Source organism: Taudactylus pleione, unplaced genomic scaffold (assembly GCF_031769625.1).
Source record: "Taudactylus pleione unplaced genomic scaffold, aTauple2 ptg000066l, whole genome shotgun sequence".
NCBI classification, from domain to species: Eukaryota; Metazoa; Chordata; class Amphibia; order Anura; family Myobatrachidae; genus Taudactylus; species Taudactylus pleione.
The window spans coordinates 17,290,923-17,311,585 of record NW_028284468.1 but is presented as its reverse complement, the minus strand read 5'-3'; the positions used below and the strand labels follow the sequence as shown (position 1 = coordinate 17,311,585).

Sequence of the window (20,663 nt, the reverse complement as noted above, 5' to 3'; positions counted from 1 at the left end):
GGTTATGAACCGGTCGGGACTTCATACCCATTCCTTTTGCCACATAAGGCAGCTCTCGTCCATGTGCATAATTTATATCTTGCCATAGATATTATTTAGTTTTATGCTGGCAGACTTTATCTCATGTGCAGGAAATGGATAGGCAGAGGGGTGGCAGAAAAGTAGAGTGATTACTTGCATCATGTTTGAAGACCTTGCTTATTTACTATTTTAACATTCCAATTAAGGGCTCAACTCACTTAGTCACAGCCACAAGTAAGTGCTTTGTAGAGCTGTGTACGAACATCCACATTTCCAGGATAGATTGGGCTGCGAGGCTGGTGAGCTGTGGGGCCGTTGCTGGCTTTTCCACGCTGTTGCAACGGCGACTCTTCCCCCTTGCGGCTAATTTCAATTGATTCCTAAAAGTCAAACTGTCTATCTGCTAGTATATGAACCAATTATTGCAGGGAAAGAAGGCAGCACTACTACAATGACAGTGCAACTCTATTTAAGAGAAGAATCATGGGTAATTCATAGGCAATTGGCAGCAAAATGTGACTTTCAGTGATCTTTTGGGCTTTGTTTTGTAAATCGATACAGGGTTTTTGATCCTTTGTGACCTCCCTGAAAGGCAGCACTTAAGGGAGGATTCAGTTAAGTGTGATCCCAGCTCACAGAATGCTGACTGCTCACAGCCCATGAAGGTGCAAGCTGAATCATGGGCTGATAAATGCGTAATGCAAGCCATAAGATCATATTAATCATGAGAATTCACATTTATACCAGGCATAGTTATTAGATTTTATTTATGAAGGAAAAAGGCCGTGCTCATGAGTGCTTACAATCTGGGGCATATTCAATTAGCTGCAGGATTTCACCCGTGGCTAATTGACAGGCTAAAGTCCCCGCGTCATTAGACCGGGACTCTCACGAGAACTGCGGAATCAGTGTGTAATAACCTCTCGTGCAAGGCCGAATAGGGCGGCCTCACGCTGATTTTACTTCGCACCTACATGAGGTGCGAGGTAAAGTCAAACAGCGGGGACTCGCACACGGGGTCTCAGGGACACCCGCGCGTGGAATCCCTGCTAATTGAATCCCGTCCAGCGCGACAATTAGCCCCGCGGCTAATTGAATATGCCCCTAAATGATTTTAGGACACAGTTTCATTCAATGTGTTCCGAAAGATGAGAGTAAGTTATTATAAACTGTCTTACTACTGATTTCTGATGCTACAATTGCCCTTTGATGGTTTCAATAAACTTTTGAATTATATGTGACATAGCCATCTGTTACTGCAATTGAGTGTTCGGTAACCATGGCATTGGTATGCAGTTGTTGCAGTTAAAAGAACTGTGGCTCTAGTTTCTGTTCAAACTGCTCTTTCTCCTTTGCTTATTTCAGCGGAATTGTTTGAGCATAGCCGGCATGCTTGTTATGTTCTGCTGACCGGACCTAACGTGATCCAGAAACCTGGCACATTGACTGTTTCCAAGCAAAAATTAAAGGAAGGTATCAGTAATGGAAAAGTCATATGGTTTGGAAGCGGAGAAGTCAATACTGAAGAGATAAGAGATCATTTTTTTAGGATGAGATTCTCTAGTCACTAGCCGGGAGGAACCAGCGCGGCAAAATCTAAGTGTGCTTTTCTCATCTTCTGTTATCCTCCTGTGTTGAGGATGTAAGAATGTCTGTGCAATGTAAGATGCAAGAGTAATTTTGTAATAGTGAAATAAAAAAGTTGTTCAGCTTGTTGAAGGTATTGATGGAGTAAAAATAAATTGTCTCTTTTCCTTATGACCTTGGGGTGGTATACTCTGAGAAGTCACCACTATATGTATATTGATGCTAGCCTGGCATTTTTAAATTAAAAATGAGAAATACCTCCCAACAATATGAGGTCACTAGACTGCAGCAAGCGAGTTTTAAAACTGTACAGACATGAGGCAGGGAGTCAGTGGGCATGATGTGTGGACGATTCACATTATACAGAGTATTGTAATTGATGAATATGTACATTGTATTCTGATCGTTTTACTTGAAATTCCTTCTAACAAAATCTCCATCATGCCTTTACTATGAATGATAGCCTCTGAGGCATGTAATGTTTGACAATGTTGTTCTTGCATCTATTCTACTTGATAATAAAAATATAACTGTACATGGGTGTACTGTATGTGGGTACAGCACGGACACCTGTAGTTCTGCCAGTAAAATAAATGTAACAGTATGTAACAACAACATCATGACATACAGTGACTTTTTCATTTCAGATTTTTAAACTAAGAGTCTGGTGAGAAGAAGGTTGTAAACTTAGCATATTTTTAATACCTGCTTTATAAACAGATTATGTGTTGGTAATTAGTTTGTCTATGGAGAGCTGTCATAAACAGATAGAGATGTGCTGAAGCCTCCTGTCTTGGAATATGAATGTATGTCTTACATTTGTCTTTGATAGAAAGTTTTAGAAAAAAAAGTAATATTACCACAATTGTCTATTTATAACGCATTAACACATGATGCCCATACGTGTATTTCATTATATCAAAATTGGTTTTATATAATTCTACAATACAATTTTAAGGGTAAAATCCATACTTGAAATCCATACTTTCTATATACCCTGATACTAGGGTTTTATATAATGCTACAATACAATTTTAAGGGTAAAATCCATACTTGAAATCCATACTTTCTATATACCCTGATACTAGGGTAAGTGTACTTATTACCACTTAATACTTCTCGGTGACTCCACATTTTTGCCAAGAGTAGGGTCTACTGAGCATTACTGTATGATCAGCACAATTGCAAATGTTTCTTGTATATTAAGAAGCTGGCTGTTCTGCTATCCTTAGGTTCATTAAGTCAGCTTGTTATAATGCAGGTTTTTGCAATATTTGCTTTATTGTACTGCTAACGCTATACAGTGAGCATAGAACACATTTTGAATTGATAAAAAGTGTATATTTTAGACTAATATTAGGAAATGGACGTTAGATTGAGTTTGGAAAGCTGATTGCTCAGTAATTAATACATATACTAATTGTTGCAGAAGTAGGTATGGGTTCCTCCCACAATCCAAAAATAAACTGCTAGTTTATTTGGCTGCTGACTGAAAATGGACCCGCTGTGTGGTAGGAAAATTACAGTGATGGAACTGATGCGAAAGATTCTCTTTACAATTATTATTATTATTATTATTCTCTTTACAATTATTATAAACCAAGTATGGTTTGTGTTTGTTTCTTAAATATACTGAAGTTCATAAAGATAGTATAAAAGAAATGCATGTACTGTATGCTGGAAGTCAGAGAGCTTGGAGGCCATGCTAAATTGTTTGCTATAAATGATATATTCAGAGACTCATTAATAATATGTAACAGTTTTAGTATGTAAGCTACAAATGAATTGATGTGTTATAATGTCAACAGGATTACAATGTTGACACTCAGTAGGTCAACACAGTCAAAATGTCGACAGTCAGAAATGTCGACCATAGAAATTTTCAGGTTAAGATAAAAAAAAATTGTCTGTAGGCATTTTGTCAGTGTCAACATTTTTCATATTGACCTTTTTGTAGCTGCCGACATTATGGTGTCTAAAATGAATGGCAACAAAACTTACCGAACCCCATTACTTGTAGTTTTCCGAAATCTCAGAAGGTTGGGAGGTGACTAAATGCCATACATTTCATCATTATTTTGGGCTCAACTGCATCTTTAGGATTTACCTAAGTTAAGGGGCCTATCCATTAGCAGATAAATGTGAAAGATGAACATTTTATCATTCATTCTGAATGATTTATCGTTCAGCCGTTCAATTTATCTGCTAATGGAAAGGCTCTGAACGATAAAAATGCGCACTCCCGCGGACGACAAATTGGGTCTTTTGTCTCTCCAATATGTTGGTCAATTATCGTTTATCGCTGACAGATATTAGAAATATCTGTCGCGGCGAACAACGAACGATTTTTTTATGTAAATGAACAGAAACATAAAACAAAATCCACTCAAAGAATGATGTCATCCAATATCGTTCATCATTCATCTATTGCAAATATCTGTCATGTACATGACAGATATCTGTCACAGCAGCCCCAGGAATTTTCAAAAGATAAATATTTTGTCTTTTGTCTTTCAGTTAGATCTGCTAATGGATAGGCCCCTTTAGTTCTTATTTTTACAGGCCAGTCATTTAGGTTATAACAACTATTTCTGGAAGACATAGGCCAGTATCCAATTACCATGAACATTATTTGGGTGCTAATTGTTACCCTGGGGCTATTCAATTAGCCCAGAAAGCCGACCCTTATCTGGGATTGTGTTTCACCTGCCTCAGGCAGGCAAAACTAAATCCCCGAAAACTGCCGCTGGGTTAATTGGATACCGGCCATAAAGTTGTAAGGGCCACATGTACTAACACTCCACAAGCCACTTCTGCTTCTCCTGTGAACGTGGTAAAGCAGCAAGCGGTTACCATTCTGTTTACTAAGAACTGCCTTGCTGTGGAGGATGAACGTAAAGTCACCCCCTCGGCGGTGTCAGCAGAGATGCATAGTGCGCCTTAAATTACTTCTGTGTATGCCTGGTTTGTTTAAACTGCGCATGCACGTTACGCAGCATCCATTTCAATAATTTGCCCCATAAGCTCTGTTCCACATCCCTCCCTCCTCATCGCGACCTTCCTGCTGCACAACCAGCTGGGAGGCAATGACTCCCAGGCTCCTTGCCGCAGAGCCACCTGGAATCTTTTTAGTTTTTGTTTTAAATCTACATCATTTACAGTCGAACAAAACTACAGACAAGATGTCCAGATTGGCTCTTGTCTGTTCAGCTGGAGGCAGATAACGAGACTTCTAGCGGCTAAATCAGCTCTGGAGAAGACACTTGACAGTAAATGTCTTCTGTTGTTATTAACATCTGGGTCACTTAGGGCGGGTCCGTATTCTGGCCTGCTATTCTTATCTGAAGGCTGAAGACGGAGAAATCCCTATGGTATGTATCGAGAAGCGATATGTACAGGGATTTTCTCTGTCTTTTATTTTTCCTCTCCTTAGTAAATAGAGCCCTAAGTATTTTTCCAACACTAAGTTTTCATTTGATATTCATCTGGCTGTGTTTTTGTACGAATTCATCATGTGATATTGTTGGGTCCATTATATTTAGTAATTGTGACTCAAACAGCATGCTCCCAAGTTGTTGGCTTCATCTTCTAAGATTCCTGACACAATATTCCTGCTCTGCCCAAAATCCTAGAGGTTAATATTTCTGTTTTATAAATTAAAAGAGGGGGTGGGGGTAATAAATGTCTGTCTGCAGGATAACTGAATGGGTACACGGTAGTAATGTGATTTTAAATACATTTTACATTTTTAGAGGGGTCGATTCAATTGTTAGCGCCAGCAGCTGTCAATGCATTTCTGCTCGCCCACTCCTGAGGAGCCAAGCAGAAATGTGCGAAAAGTCCATGGTTTGGGCACCCTAATCAGAGCTTTTAGATGGGTTTACCCGCAATACGTGGCTAAATCTTGTCTAATTGGACTCGATAAGCGGGGCAATGGGCACCCAAAAACAATTGACTTGCTATATTGGGCGCCCATTAATTATCACGGCGCCCAAAACAATTGAATCTCCTCCTAAAAGTGCATTTGTCGATGAAATTAAACACATCCTTTCCTGAGGATTATTTCATATTTGTTTACTCATTTGGTGTCTTCTAGAGATTAGACAAAAAATATTATTTAGAGCCCATGCAAGAATTGTGTTTTACCATGCAATGAAGGTTTATTTTATTTTATTTTTTATTTTTTTTTATTAGTGGCATTAAACCTGCTTTTGTCGTATTGCACTTAAAATCTACAAATCTATGGGATATATTTACTAAAGTGAGTTTTTAGAAGTGGAGATGTTGCCCACCCATAGCAACCAATCAGATTCTACTTAACATTTAACTAGCACCTTCTAGAAGATAATAGCTAGAATCTGATAGGTTGCTATGGGCAACATCTCCACTTTTAAAAACTCTCACTTTAGTAAATTTACCCTATGAGTTTGAAATGAGATAATTTATTAATAACAATGACTAAAATATATATATATATTTATTGCAATGTGCCTTTATCTATTTCTGTGTATTTAGGTTTCTAAAACACAGTCCTCAATTTTCCCCAGCGGGTCACATTAAGATATTGCTCTATGGTGACTGGTGGAATAATTAGTGATCTAGCCAAAAACATGAATTTGTGTCCATATTTGGGGAATTGTTCAAAACATGACCTGTTTGTGGTGATTGAGGAGTTGCGGAACCCTACTGTAAATATACATTGAAATGTGTTATACATACAAATGCAATACGGGTGGGTGATGATGTAGGTATGACAATAAATTATGCCTGTTGTTGAATGACACAATGTAATAAATTATTAAAACACTGTTTGTTATCTTGTTGCTTTATACATTTTATTTATATACTAGTATTTTGGACCTGTCATTCGCCGTGTAGCAAGCATGTAATATACATAAACAAATTGTATGTATATCTAACAGACGGTGGCCACATGCATTGTGCATGGCGTTGGCATGCAGATAGTGTCCAAATAGTTTGTTGCGGGCAAATGATTGGATATGTTAGTGGGGAAGATGGATGAGTGGTCTTGACAAGCTATATATATTTCCATTGTGTTAGATTTAATGAGTGATCAGAGTAATCACTTTTGTAGGCTGTTAGGTGGCCATATGGTTTTACAAAGCGTTTCTGAAAAATGTCTCCTGGATGTTCCCCGTCTTTTCACTGTCTCTGTAGGTTGGCACTAATGACCAGAGTAACAAAAACAAAAAAACTTTTTCTAAGTAACAGCTACATTACAGTCACTGACCGTTCTCAATTATTATATAGACTAGTAAAAGGACCCAGTATATGTCAGGTCACCTCAGTCTGCTTCCCCACCCCCTGCATGCTCTGTCTTTGGCCGTATCACCCCCATACTTCCCCCGTTCCCTGCAGGTTCTCCTGTATGGTCCTCTTGTGTCCTTAGTCGTTGGATGGTCAGTGCATGCCCCAGCTCCCGATGTGCATGCATGTTGGAGATGGGACAGACATTAGGAGATTGTTATACAGATATTATATATATATATATATATATATACACACACACACACATATATATATACACATATACATACATGTTAGTTCCATAAATATTTGGACACTGGCACGATTTTCAGAAATGTGGCTCTGTATACTACTACAGCGGATTTTGAAATTAAACAATGAAGTGCACACTTTCAGCTTTACTTCAAAGGGTTAAACAAAAATATGTATAAAACCATTACGATTTACAACCATTGTTATACACCGTCTCATATTGTCGGGCTGAAATGTAATTGAACAAATTAGCATAATGATAAATAACATTTTATTTTTTATAATACTTTGTTCATTTTTAATAGTTTGTTAAGAATCCTTTGCAAGTAATGACTGCCTGAAGTCTGGAACCCATGGCATCACCAAATGCTGGGTTTCCTCCTTTGTACAGTGCATCCGGAAAGTATTCACAGCGATTCACTTTTTCCACATTTTGTTATGTTACAGCCTTATTCCAAAATGGAATAAACTCATTTTTGTCCTCAAAATTCTACACACAATACCCCATAATGACAACGTGTAAAATGTTTTTTTTTTAGATTTTTGCAAATTTAATATGAAAAAAAAAAAAACCTAAGAAATCACATGTACATAAGTATTCACAGCCTTTGCCATGAAGCTCAATATTGAGCTCAGGTGCATCCAGGTTCCACTGATCATCCTTGAGCTGTTCCTATAGCTTAATTGGAGTTCCACCTGTGGTAAATTGAGTTTTTTGGACATGATTTTGAAAGGCATACACCTGTCTATATAAGGTCCCACACTTGACAGTGCATGTCAGAGCACAAACCAAGCATGAAGTCCAATGAATTGTCTGTAGACCTCCGAGACAGGATTGTCACAAGGCACAAATCTGGGGAAGGGTACAGAAAGTTATCTGCTGCTTTGAAGGTCCCAATGAGCACAGTGGCCTCCATCATCCGTAAATGGAAGAAGTTCGGAACCACCAGGACTCTTCCTAGAGTTGGCCAGCCGTCTAAACTGAACAGAAAAGACGGCCTGATTCAGAGCCGCTCGTAAGCGGCCGCTCGTTCGCTCCAAGCGATGTTCGCACAACTGCGCATGCATATGGGTCGTAATGCGCATGCGCCAACCAGTCAGTGCGATCGGAAATCGAGCGCTCGCAAAATAGCGAGTGCCTGCTAATTTGAGTGACAGGATGAGGCGTTTGTGGGTGGTAACAGGGGAAGGTGCTTGAAAACGGGGAGTGGTGATCCGAACGCAGGCGTGCCAAACGGTCAAAACTGGCGTTTTAAGGGTGTACATAATTAACAAAGCAGCGTCATCGGCCACGTCACTTGGTTGTCTCTTAGCCTGAACTGTTCGCGTGATTGCGGAAGGAAAATCCTACCACAACCACTGCGAGCAGTTCAGACGCCTTTCGATGTACTCGATTAATCTAATAAATAGCGGAGATGACGTAGGATGCTAGCGGCCAGGGGGTGTCTTTACAAAATAGCGAGCGCATGTTTGGCTCGCTCAGACATAGAGGCGTCAACAGACCGCAAAGAGCGAGCACTCGATTTAAATATCCTGCCCCTTTTTCTGAACGAGCGAGCGCAAATAGCGTCCGGCTCTGAATCAGGCCCAGAGATTTAAATCATCTTATGTCACACACTCAAACGTTCCAACACAATCAAACAGGGAACCAGTTAGACAGAACCCCCCAAAAAAGAAGAGATCGAGATTACGAGGAAAACGAGGCGGGAGTGTGGTTGCTTCAAAAAAGAAAAAAAAGATCACAAATTATGGAATTAAAAGTAAATAATAAAAAAAGGAAAAGGATTATTTAATCTTTCCAACAAAAAAAACTAACTGAGGCACAAACCATACCTGCCTACTTTTGAAAACTAGTTTCAGGGAGATTCGTCCGTCGTAGTGTGCGCCGCACTGCTGACGGGTGTGCCATGCTTCGCCCAAAGGAGTGACTAGCTTCATTAAGGTGTGCACCACTGGAGGGGCGTGTCCAGCACCGCCTATAGGAGTCTAGTAACACCCATGTAGATATATGTGGCTATCATACCTGGAGGGTACAATTATAATGCAATTACTAACTAGTGGTGGATGGGGAGGTTTTGTGCATGTCTATGCTGCTGGAGAGGCGGCCACCACTACACACAATTCCGCTGTGGCCAGCAGACAGTATCCAATGTCGTGCGTCATGATGTCCTCTCATCCAGCACCTATCCCATCTGGACTTGCACCTTCGCAGACCGGAAACCCTACGGGACAGTGTGGAATCCGGGGTTTTGTTAAACATTTTGGGGTAGCGGATGCAGAAGGGTAGGGGTGGTACCCCCGATTCTGAGATCACCACCTGTACTAGTGTGCCCTTGAATATGTGTAAATACATATGTTAAAATTGTATAATTACTTTAATGTATAATTACTTTATTATAATTATAGTAAAGTGGCTGTTATTGTACCTTCTTTATATTATTGTCTCGGTGCTGTGTCCCCTTTTTGTGTGCATTCAAACCCCCACCCCTTCCCCCTTCTCCCAAAAGGTTTATTGATTTTCCCCAGCCAGCCTGTTTGATGGTAGTGGGGATCATGGCGGGGACTCTCTCACCGGACTTAAGATGGGGAGCCCTGCCTGCCCGTTAGTGTGGCTGGAGGACAGACCATAAAAGGAGAGGGACAGTGGCACGGGAATAAAGCTGGCACACGCCGGGGGCTGAGGAGAGACTGACTGCACTGAAGACTATTTGGGAGTCCTGAGGAAACGTTTGGAGAGGGAAAACTTGCATTGAGGTACTGACCATGGCTGCCATCAGAACAGTGTTTTCAGAGGCAGCAGCAGAGCAGTGTGAGCCTGTGAGGGATGGGGACCTCCGGAGTTTGTGATGTGACAGTGGCCGGTGAAGGAGGAGCCGGGGCGGACCAGGAGAAACAGCACCAGCCATTTCTTCAGTACTTGTAAGCACTGACTGCAGGCAGTCCGGGTGCGGATCGATGCAGGGTGAAAGAGCCAGTCTGCACTGCCTAACCCTCGGTGCCAGTGGGAGGTCCGGAGGCAGGAGAGGAGGCAGATTAGACTTCTCCTCTGAGGAGGCGGGGTGGCTAGGATTCAGATGTCAGACGTCACACGTAATGCCGTCTCATCCAGTTCGTGTCCCATGTGCAGTCTGGATTCCCTACCGGTCAGTATGGAATCCGGGATTTTGTTAAACATTCCGTGGTAGCGGAAGACTCTGCAGTGAAGCGGGAGTCTCCCGCAAGATTCGGGATGGTAGGCAACTATGGCACAAACCAATTTACTCCTTAAAGGACTGAAATTTGCCCCCTCCTCAAATCCTAATTTATTTGATCTCTTCGTAGAACTAAACCGATTCATCAGAAATCTCTGTCGCAAACGCTATTTTGCGATCAGAGATTTGAAAAAAAATGAAAAATAGATAGCTCACCAGTGATTGTTGATGGCACACCATTCTCTCAAAGTATATTATTGATAGAAAATGATAATGTCCCACTAAATGAATTAATTTCTCTGTTGGATGATAATCATCCAGATAATTATATACCGACTTTTGATATTTCAGGGACAACTCAAAATGTAACTACAGCAGGCTGTAAAGCTAAATCACAATTCTTTCCACTACAATATAAAAGTGCTCCCATTGAAACATTCTACCAGAAAACATTGAAAGAATTTGAATAGTTGTGTATGAAGGCTGATAAGGATATGAAATATCACCATAATCTCTCACAACAGGAAAGATATGCTTTGAAAGACTTACAAAATTCAGATTGGCCTTTATTGTCTAATATGTTGTCAGTTTGTGAATAAATTATTGTTTTTAATACTGTGTGGTTTTTCAAAAACCAGCGCTCCACATTTATTCCAGTTTCTTACACAGCCAAGATATCAGAGGAGTGGCTTCAGGACAACTTCCTTGAGTAGCGCAGCCAGAGCCCAGACTTGAATCCAATTAAACATCTCTGGAGAGATCTGAAAATGGCTGTGCACCGATGCTTCCCATCCAACCTGATGGAGCTTGAGAGGTGCTGCAAAGAGGAATGGGCGAATCTGACCAAAGATAGGTGTGCCAAGCTTGTTGCATCATATTCTAAAAGACTTGAGGCTGTAATTGTTGCCAAAGGTGCATCAACAAAGTATTGAGCAAAGGCTGTAAATACTTATGTACATGTGATTTCTTAGTTTGTTTGTTTTTTTATTAAATTTGCAAAAATCTCCAAAAAACTTTTTACACGTCATCATGGGGTATTGTGTATAGAAGTTTGAGGACAAAAATCAGTTTATTCCATAACAAAATGTGGAAAAAGTTAAGCGCTGTGAATTCTTTCCGGATGCACTGTATTTCCCCTCAAAGGAGATATCAGATGGCACTAGCGTAGTCAGATGAGTGTATGAAATGTAAGGGTCGTAATGCCTCTATTTATCATTGGGATGAATAGTTTTTGGGAACAAAAAAAAAAATCTGCATATACACAGTGTAATATGGGCCTGATTCAGACCCGGTCGCAAACGCTTTGCGCTCACAAGCGGCCCTATGGTCTGCGTACGCGCATGCATCGCAGTGCGCATGCGCGAACTACTCATTGCGATCGCATACCATCCGCTTGCCCAGCAAAGACAGCCCAGCAGAGTGAGTGACATGAGAGGCCGTTTGTGGGTGGTAACATGGGCAGTCCATTAAAAACTGGGGAGTGGAGGTGCAAACGCAGGTGTGCCTGAGTGTTTCAACGCCGTTTTTAAGGCGTGAATAATTAACAGGCAGCGTTATAGTCCACGTCATTTGCCTGTTTTTTACACTGAAGTCCTCACAGTGATTGCGGTAGAGCAAGGCATCCGCAAGTGCTGCGTTAGCTTCCGATGGTGCTCAATGTACCAATGCATACACAGAGCGATCGCTCACACAGCCAAAGTATGTGTGCTTATGCCTTGGCGAGCGATCGCATCTCATGACGTCAATTTGGAATATTTGCATACGCAGGATGCGAATGTCCGCAACAAGCGAGCGGGTCTGAATCAGGCCCTATGTCCCTATGACAGCAGAATGGGCAACATTGGGGATCCTAATTTAAGATTTACAAATGGGAGTACAGTTTGAGTCTCCCATATCCAAATATTCCGAAATACGGAATTTTTTGTGGCATGACTGACATAATGAAACCTTTTGATTTTTGATGGTTCAATGTTCACAAACTTTGTCTAAGGCACAAATTATTGAAAATATTGAATAAAATTACCTGCAGGCTGTGTGTATAAGGTGTATATAACACATAAATGCATTCTGTGTGTATATTTGGGTCCTATTCACAAGATATTTCATTATGGTATGCAATTACTCCAAAATACGGAATATTTTGTTTTCCAAAATACCCCTGGTCCCAAGCATTTTGGATATGGGAGACTCAACCTGTAGAAGTAGTATCAGCAGTGTCAAATAATTGCACACTGCAAAGATGGACTGAATCTAATTCTCCAACATTGTCATTATTTTTAAATAAGCTGTTTTTTTTGTATTCCGGATGGAATGGATAGAAACCTCCACCCACACTGTAAAATATATAGAGAAATTATTTGAAACTGGGAGGAGTTTATTAATTCATTGCACAATTTTGTTGAAAAATCAGTTGCCTAAATGCTTCGGAAAATCTGATTGGTATGAAACAAGAATCCTCCTAGGTGAACCACCTATAGCTGGGATAAATTAAATTAATAAATGGTTATGGAAAGAGGATAGAAAGATGTCTTGGAAAATGCAGTCATACCTGATTTTAATAAGGATGTATTGAGAATTTGGTCACTGTTTATGTATGTAAATGAGGGAAAAATGTACCATATATACTCGAGTATAAGCAGAGTTTTTCAGCACATTTTTTGTGCTGAAAAAGCACCCCCTCGGCTTATACTCGAGTCATGCCCGCATGGTACGCAGCTGAGTAGCGTACCATGCGGGCCGCGGTGCAGACTGTGTCTCTGTGACACAGCTGCACCGCGTGTTTAGCGCTGACCGGACGGAGTTCGTTCAGCACTACACACTACCAAACACACAGCCACCGGAGCCGGCAGCTGTGTGTTTGTTGTAATCAGCAGCCGATGATAGTCTGTCAGACTCTCATTGGCTGCTGCTGCTCCCACTGCGGGAGCCCGCAGTGGGTAATGGGAGAGACATCATGACGACGTCTCTCCCATAATGCAAAGCGGCCGGAGGAGCTGATAGCAGCGGCGGGACCAGGAGCGGGGTTTCAGGTAAGTGTTGTTTTTTATTTTTATTAGGACTACTGGGGGCACTACCAGGGGGGGATTACTTCTGGGGGCACTACCAGAGGGGGATTACTTCTGGAGGCACTACCAGAGGGGGATTACTTCTGGAGGCACTACCAGGGGGGGATTACTACTGGGGGCACTACCAGCTGCTGCATTTCCCACCCTAGGCTTATACTCGAGTCAATAAGTTTTTCCAGTTTTTTAGGGTAAAATTAGGTACCTCGGCTTATATTCGGGTCGACTTATACTCGAGTATATACGGTAATATGAAAAGTTCATATGTTCATAATGTGATTTTAAAATATTTTCATGGCTATTATGAATTTTGTACTTTACAATGTTATTTAATAAAGTGATTAAAAAAAAAAAAGTTTAGTGCAGAGGTTCCCAAACTCTGGCCCTGATTCAGAGCCGGACGCTCTGACCAGAGCGCTCGCTCTGAATCAGGGCCATCCTATTTAAATGTGGAGCGGCCTTTTGGACGCTCGCATAGCTGTGGGTTACCACCCACAGCTTATGCGAGCGTCCATGATGATGGTCAAGACCATCGGGCTTGCGACGAGACTCTGCGGTAGGGTCTCGTGGCCGCAAGCCCTGGAGTGATTTTGGCTCTATCAGAGCCAAAATCACTCCCACTGACATCACTAGTGATGTCAGTGGGGCCGGACCCAGACGGTACGCGTTCCCATGGGAACGCCTCCGTCTGGCAGGCACGCCCACCAAAGGGGTGTGCTGTCAGTCACCATCGACAGCACGCCCCCTTTGGTGTGAGACCCGGAGCGACAGCTTGGCTGTCGCTGTCCGGGTCTCGTGCATGCGCAGGACGGAGCTCCCTCCGCATCCCCCTCTGGTAGACGCTTGCGAGCGTCCTGCGCTCGCGAGCGGTTCTGAATGAGACCCTCTGTCCTCAAGGAACCCTAACAATACAGGTTTTAAGGATATTCATGCTTCAAATTTCAAATATTGATAACCTTTCATTGCTATACAATTCCAGCATTGAATATTGTACTTTAGATTATAAAAAATATGGAAGGGTTCTTATTAATTACATATGTATTGATTTGTACTGTTTATTTTCTACTGATCTTTGCAATATTAAACAGAAGGCTTGTGGAACTTTGTCTTCCCACGGGAGCAATTTCATCTAGTCACAGCCCCCTTCATCTCATAACAACCTACGCCTTGTCGAAGCCGGATGATTGGATTAGACCAAATCTTTTAAATTAATATCTGGCAATGCCATTTTGCGTCGTCAGCACAATACCATCGGGTACGACGCTATACTTGGTTATTAGCGTCGTGCGTCTGCTTAACTACTGCATATTGTTGAAAGTCCAATCAAAACCTATACGCACATTAGACAATACATATAAAATATATAAGACGTACAACGCATACTAGCGAAAGTACACAATATTCTCACACTCACACATGCACACACTTATAAAAAGGTTCCTTCATATTAAGCTTAATATTTGAGGTTTTATTAGCAAATGCTTATGTCCTGAAATGTAATGTATATGATATTTAAGGTGCAGAGACTAGTAGACTAGTCATGTTTGGTACCATTCTAAATCCCTGTTTATTCGCAGATCTCCGGTCCTATCGGCAAGGAGATCGCCTCATGCCACCGCAAGTTATGAAATATAGGGATTTGGTGATTAGAATGTATATCTCTGTATGTAGTGTCTTTGGTTAGTTTAAACCAGTTTTTCGGCGGGAAAACCACACAAAGAAACTTCTGAGGAATTGGGACATACCCCTAGTGACACTGTATGAACTGACCTATGACCTGCATTGTAACAGAATTTCCAGCAGCAAGAACCAATGGAAATCTGTCAACTAGTTTCTTTGTTAGAGCTGAACTCTGTAAGGTATATAACCTGAGTACTGATTATAGTATGCAGCCATTCTCCTTGGATGACCACATGCTTCTGGATTGATGACTGGATACTGGGTAACAGTGCACACGCGTATATATCGGCTTGAACCTTTGTATTTACTTGCCTTTTGCGCTAATTGTTTAGATAACAGCGCGTTATACTTTTCCTTGAATAATATAACTTTTTGTGCTTTGGAACCACAATTGGATTGGAAAGCAATTATTTCAATTTAGCGACTTGTAGCGCTTAATAGCGACATTTAGGTACTAATGGCGATTAATGGGTATAAATAGCCATGTCACCACAGTCCCCTGCATCTCACCACAGCCCCCTGTTTCTTACAACTACCCCCTGCATCTCACGACAGCCTCCTGCTTCTCACTCCTGCATTACCACAGCATCTTATATGTGGGTTGGGTATGAAATACTGACGGCTTAAAAGCAGCCGGTTCAAATCCCAACACTAGAAGCCCAACAGCAGAAAATCCTGATGCTGGCTGGTAAGTATAGTTAACATAACCCTCCCTTGGGGGTGCCTAACCCTACACCCCCGCAACCATGACCTAACCCCCCCTTCCCCTAGCCAAACCCTAACCCTTCTGGTGAGGGGGCAGGTACCTAACCCTAAGTCCCCCAGGGGTGCCTATCCCTAACCCCCCTGCGGCTAACAGCTCCCGATGCCCACCTACGTTCGTATGCCGGGCGTGGGGCTAATGATAGGCGTAGGTATTTAGACACCTATCTTTAGTCCCATGCCGGGATTTCAGTGTCGGGATTCTGGCGGTCGGCATCTGACTACATCCCCTATATTTTACCACAGCCCCCTGCTTCTCACTCCTGCCAATGGTTCTTACCACAGCACTCTGCATCTCACCACAGGCCTCTACATCTCACAACAACCCCCCCCCCCTGCTGCTGCCCTGTAGCTGGCTGGGGCCTCGGCGACTGGAATGTGCTAGGAAAGGCAGGAGAATCATGGATGAGAGATTTGAATTGCATTATGTCCCCAGGCTTGGGTTCAGTGTAGGGATGGACATCCAAATCCGATGCTTACTAACCATCAATGTTTTTTGTTTCGATGGTAGTGTTTTTACCATTTGATGGTAACTGTCCGATGTTGCTGCCATCAAATGGAAATTATTTGATGGTATTCCAATGGTGGTTGTTTTTGTTTTCATTCCTGATTGCTATGCCTCTCCTTGGCTCCTTCTCGGCTACTGTGTCTGCTTCAGGGCATCTTCATGGGTTCGTTGGAGTCTCTCACTCTGTCTCCCTCAGACGTGACCCTGCTCAGTCCCTGACTCTCTCCCCTCTCTAGGCTGCTTCTAAGCAACAGGGCATATTGCTAGCTCTGATTGGCTGTCACCATCTCAGAGAGCCAGTCAGAGCACAGCAGTCGCCCCTGCAGCAGCAGTCAGTCACTCACACAGCATAACAGTTTTTTCTGTGACTTGCTTCAGTAAAATTGTCACTGCTCTACTCCCTTTTATCATAGATGAATGGTTCATACACTTAAACCTTCCTTGACCAATGCTGTATAGAATAGTGAAAACCCTATCAAAATCCATCCAGTGGTTCACGAGATTAGCACGTACGAACACATAGACCCCTAAACCGGGGACTTTATTTTATATATTTGTTTACGCCTAAAAGTGTGATAAACTACGACTATTGTGCACGTGCTCTAAAAGTAATGTGCGTACCGAATAAAAAAAATCTTTATAGCTTATCTGAGACTTTGCCTGGTGATTCCAGGTGCTGAGATGGACCCGGAGTTCCAGTGGCTGGAAGACCTTTATAGGAGGGGCTCAAAGCAGATCCAGAAACAAAATAATATAGTGTAGTACTTCCTTTGTAAGTTACATGGTAATATTCATAAATATGCGTACCATAAGAAGCCTTGCAAGATAGCATATAGTCATATGATTCTGACCACGCCTCCAGTATCCCTTGGTAACCCTGAATACTTTCACACGTGTCAGTGATGGGCTTTAAACCAAGGAGATAGTAGTGGTATTTCAAAGGTTTTTTTTTTTATTATAATACAACAAGTGAATATGGAATACAGGAACATATAAAAAATTGATTAATAAAGATAAGAAAAAAAATATATATAGGAATCGGTATGAAAAGCTGGCTGTCAGGCTGCCTCCAGTCAAAATAGTGAGTATACTTACCCTCCCCCCTTCTCCCGCTTACCCTCCCTTCTTGTAGCCTAACCCTCCCCATCCCACACCCTTCCCTCCCCATTAGTGCCTAAACCTAATCCTTCCCCCAGTGGTGCCTAACCCTCCCCCCTAGGGGTGCCTAACCCTAACCTCCCCCCCAAAACCTAACCCCGCTATTCTATCTAAACCTAACCCTCCCCCCCCTGCGGCTAACACCAAGGGCGCCCCGGACTTACCTCGTTCAGGCTGGCTTCCTTCTGTGTTCCGGCGTCGGGATTAAGATAGGTGACAGTAAAAATTGGATGTACTTAGTTGAATGTATATTGTCTATAAGTGACATATTTATGATTATTTTTGTCATGTACATCTTTATATAAAAGAATATACAAAAAATAAATAGGTGGCAGATATATATATATATATATATATATATACACATACACAGTCGTGCCCTTATTTTAAAAATGATGCATTTTCCGTATGCATCATCACCTGGATTTTGCTGGCGTTACCCTATAGAAGCCTATAGGTTTCTACCGCATCGCGCTGCTATGAGGGAACCGATCGAACCCCTCCCAGCATGCCCCGCGGCCACCACGGCACACTGCGCATGCGTAGATGGACTCCCAGGGCATAAACCCAGAAGTCCACGGCACAGAGCAGATCGCAAGGGACAGCTCTTACCGGAAGTGCTGTCTTTTGCTCTACTGATCGCATATGTTAGTTCATATGCGATCAGTAGGAATGTGAAGCATGGCGGGATGTACTTCGCAAGGTTAGAACATCCCGCCCTAAGGCTGAATAACAAAAAACAAATCTTCATAGAATTCTGGTGGGGGGGGCATGGTGTTTAAGGGGCTACACCTCAAAAGCTATTGGAGGTACCAGGCTAAAATTTGGCATGGGCGAGTAGAACTGTCGCTGGGTGCTGCGTGCCAATTTCAGGGCAAAAACTTAAAAAATTAGGATTTGGGAGTAATCTAAAGTTCCAACTGTCAGTTTTTTCTGACACTCAATTAGGATCACTTGTCTGCTGTTCTCTATGGTGGATTTTTGGGAAGGCAGGGGGTGAATTTAGACGGGGTTTGTTTTATTAGGTAGCTATTGTTCCAGGGTAAGGCCTTTTGGGGTTCAGGTAATTGAGAAAGTTACAGTTTTTAAAATATTACCTCACGAATCTGCCATTGTAGAGACAGGAAGTTTCAATTCGTTGCGCAGCCTCAGTAGGTTCCTCCAGCAAGTGTACTCACTGTGGCTTCACTTGGGTGCACCAAGATGGCTGCCTTTAGCGGGCGGTAGCGGCTATGGACTTGGGGGACGAAAGTGATCGTCAACTGCGGCTGGGGGAGGGGGGTAGCGGGTGTCAGCTGCGGCCGGGACTCGGGGACGGTAGCAGGCATTAGCGGCGGCAGTGCAGGCGGCGTTGGAGCAGGTGTCAGGACCCGGGGGTTTTAGCAGGAGACAGATGCAGGCTCGGATTTGAAAGATCCATGATACCTGCATCTGTGTTTAAATAAACTAAACACAGAAGCAGGGACTGGTCAGTAAGAAAAGAAAAAAAAAAAACAACCACGCCGGGCTTTAAAATCCTAGTACTGGTTGTGCTAAATACAGGGGACAAACAACGTAGGAGTCCCCCGTATTAAGCACAACCAGCACCAGGCTTTTCTGAACCAGTCCTGGTTGCCAAAAATACGGGGTACTTTGCGCAACCAGCACTGGGCTCTGAATCGGTCCTGGTTCTGGAAATACAGGGGGAAAATTTGTAGGGTCCCCCTGTATTTACCAGAACTAGCACAGGACCCTTTCTAGTGTGTGTGTGTGTGTGTGATGCCACAGCCAGGGGAGTCCTTTCACCGGGCCCGCTGGCCGAAGCATCACCCTTGGGAGATAGCCCAGGTCGGGGATCCCTGGGGAGCTGGGGACCCCATCCAATAGAGGGGTCCCCCCCTCCAGGGCACCCCAGGCCCAGGTTGATAGCCCAGGGCTATCCCCGGCACCCCTGGAGCGGTGGGTGCTGGGTTGATTATGTAAAGTGTGGTGCAAGTAAAGAGTTAAAATATTGTCTTTTGCTGTGGAACTACAGTTCCCAGAAAGCCTCCCCTGCATGCTGGCACTTGGAGAACCACAAGTACCAGCATGCGGGGAATTACGGGCCCGCTAGTATCTGTAGTTCCACAGCAAAAGCAATAGTAAAAGAACCACAGAACACACATTGTAGAAAGTAAAATTTTATTCAAACATACATGCACACACACTATCTCACATACTCACCTATGTATCCCTGTAGCCCATCTGTCCTCTTCTCCAGTAGATTATCCAATGATGTACCTGTAATAAAAAAATCCATACTCACCTCCTCCTATGCGTGGATCAGGTCCTCTTTGTTCCATGTAGGCATCCAGGGTCTTGGCAAAACAAAAAAATGGAAATAACTGGACCCACGATCTTAGTACTGTCCTCTAAGGACAGTACTAAGCGAATGACAGCTCTGCCTTGGGATATCAGTACAGAAATCCCGGTGCGGAGCGTTCATTGGCTGAGAGAAGTAAGCCTTCCACCTCTCTGCCAATGAGCTGTTCTCACCATTAACTTCAATGGTGAGAACGGCGCCTGCCCATTTAAAAAATGGCGCCTCATCGCCATTTTTGAAATTCAAAGATTGCCGCCGCGAGCCAATCACGGCTCACGATGTCAACGCCCCGCCCACTAAGCTGGTTTATATAAGCCAGTGCGAGGACACAGCACGGCAGTCCGTCGGCGGAAGAGCAGGAGGGAAGACTTGCTGAAGCAAGAATACGTCGGGGAAGTCCTGGATGGGCGACGGCCATGCAAAAGAGCTTAAAGGCTGCAGAGATTAGCAGCCACTGGGAAAAAGTAAGTGTACCTAGTGGCTGAAGCCGCTGTGAAAAGGAAAGTCGCAATGGTTCGCGATATTCCCGATGTTCCCAATGATCTGATGGTGGTGATTCCGATGTTTGGAAAAACTAAAAAAATGTACAAATATTAAACAAAAAAATATTCAAAATGATTTAAATTAAAAAAAAAATATATTAGTTGAAATAGATGTTCTTCACCTAAATCACTCATAAAAAACAACAATAATTTCTAAGCGGCTTTTAGAAAAAAATTAATCAGTTAAGTGGTTAAGTACATACAGAACGATGTTCTGCATCAATAATATCGCTGAACGATTTCCCTTGAACTCAGGACAAACTATATTGGGTGTAGACACTGAAAGATATC

General features: G+C 42.7%; 1 protein-coding gene across 5 annotated transcripts in view; it reads left to right on the top strand.

The window, feature by feature from the left end:
* The window catches only part of FAM234A (family with sequence similarity 234 member A), an 83,588-nt gene extending 77,173 nt beyond the window's left edge, over positions 1 to 6,415 (top strand). For all 5 annotated transcript variants that reach the window (XM_088466697.1, XM_088466696.1, XM_088466698.1 and 2 more), the window contains exon 12: positions 1,387 to 6,415. In XM_088466697.1, coding sequence (XP_088322823.1) covers positions 1,387 to 1,592 — 206 coding nt within the window. In that variant the 3' untranslated portion in view covers positions 1,593 to 6,415. The remainder of the gene's footprint in view (positions 1 to 1,386) is intronic.
* The last annotated feature ends 14,248 nt before the right edge of the window (positions 6,416 to 20,663 follow it).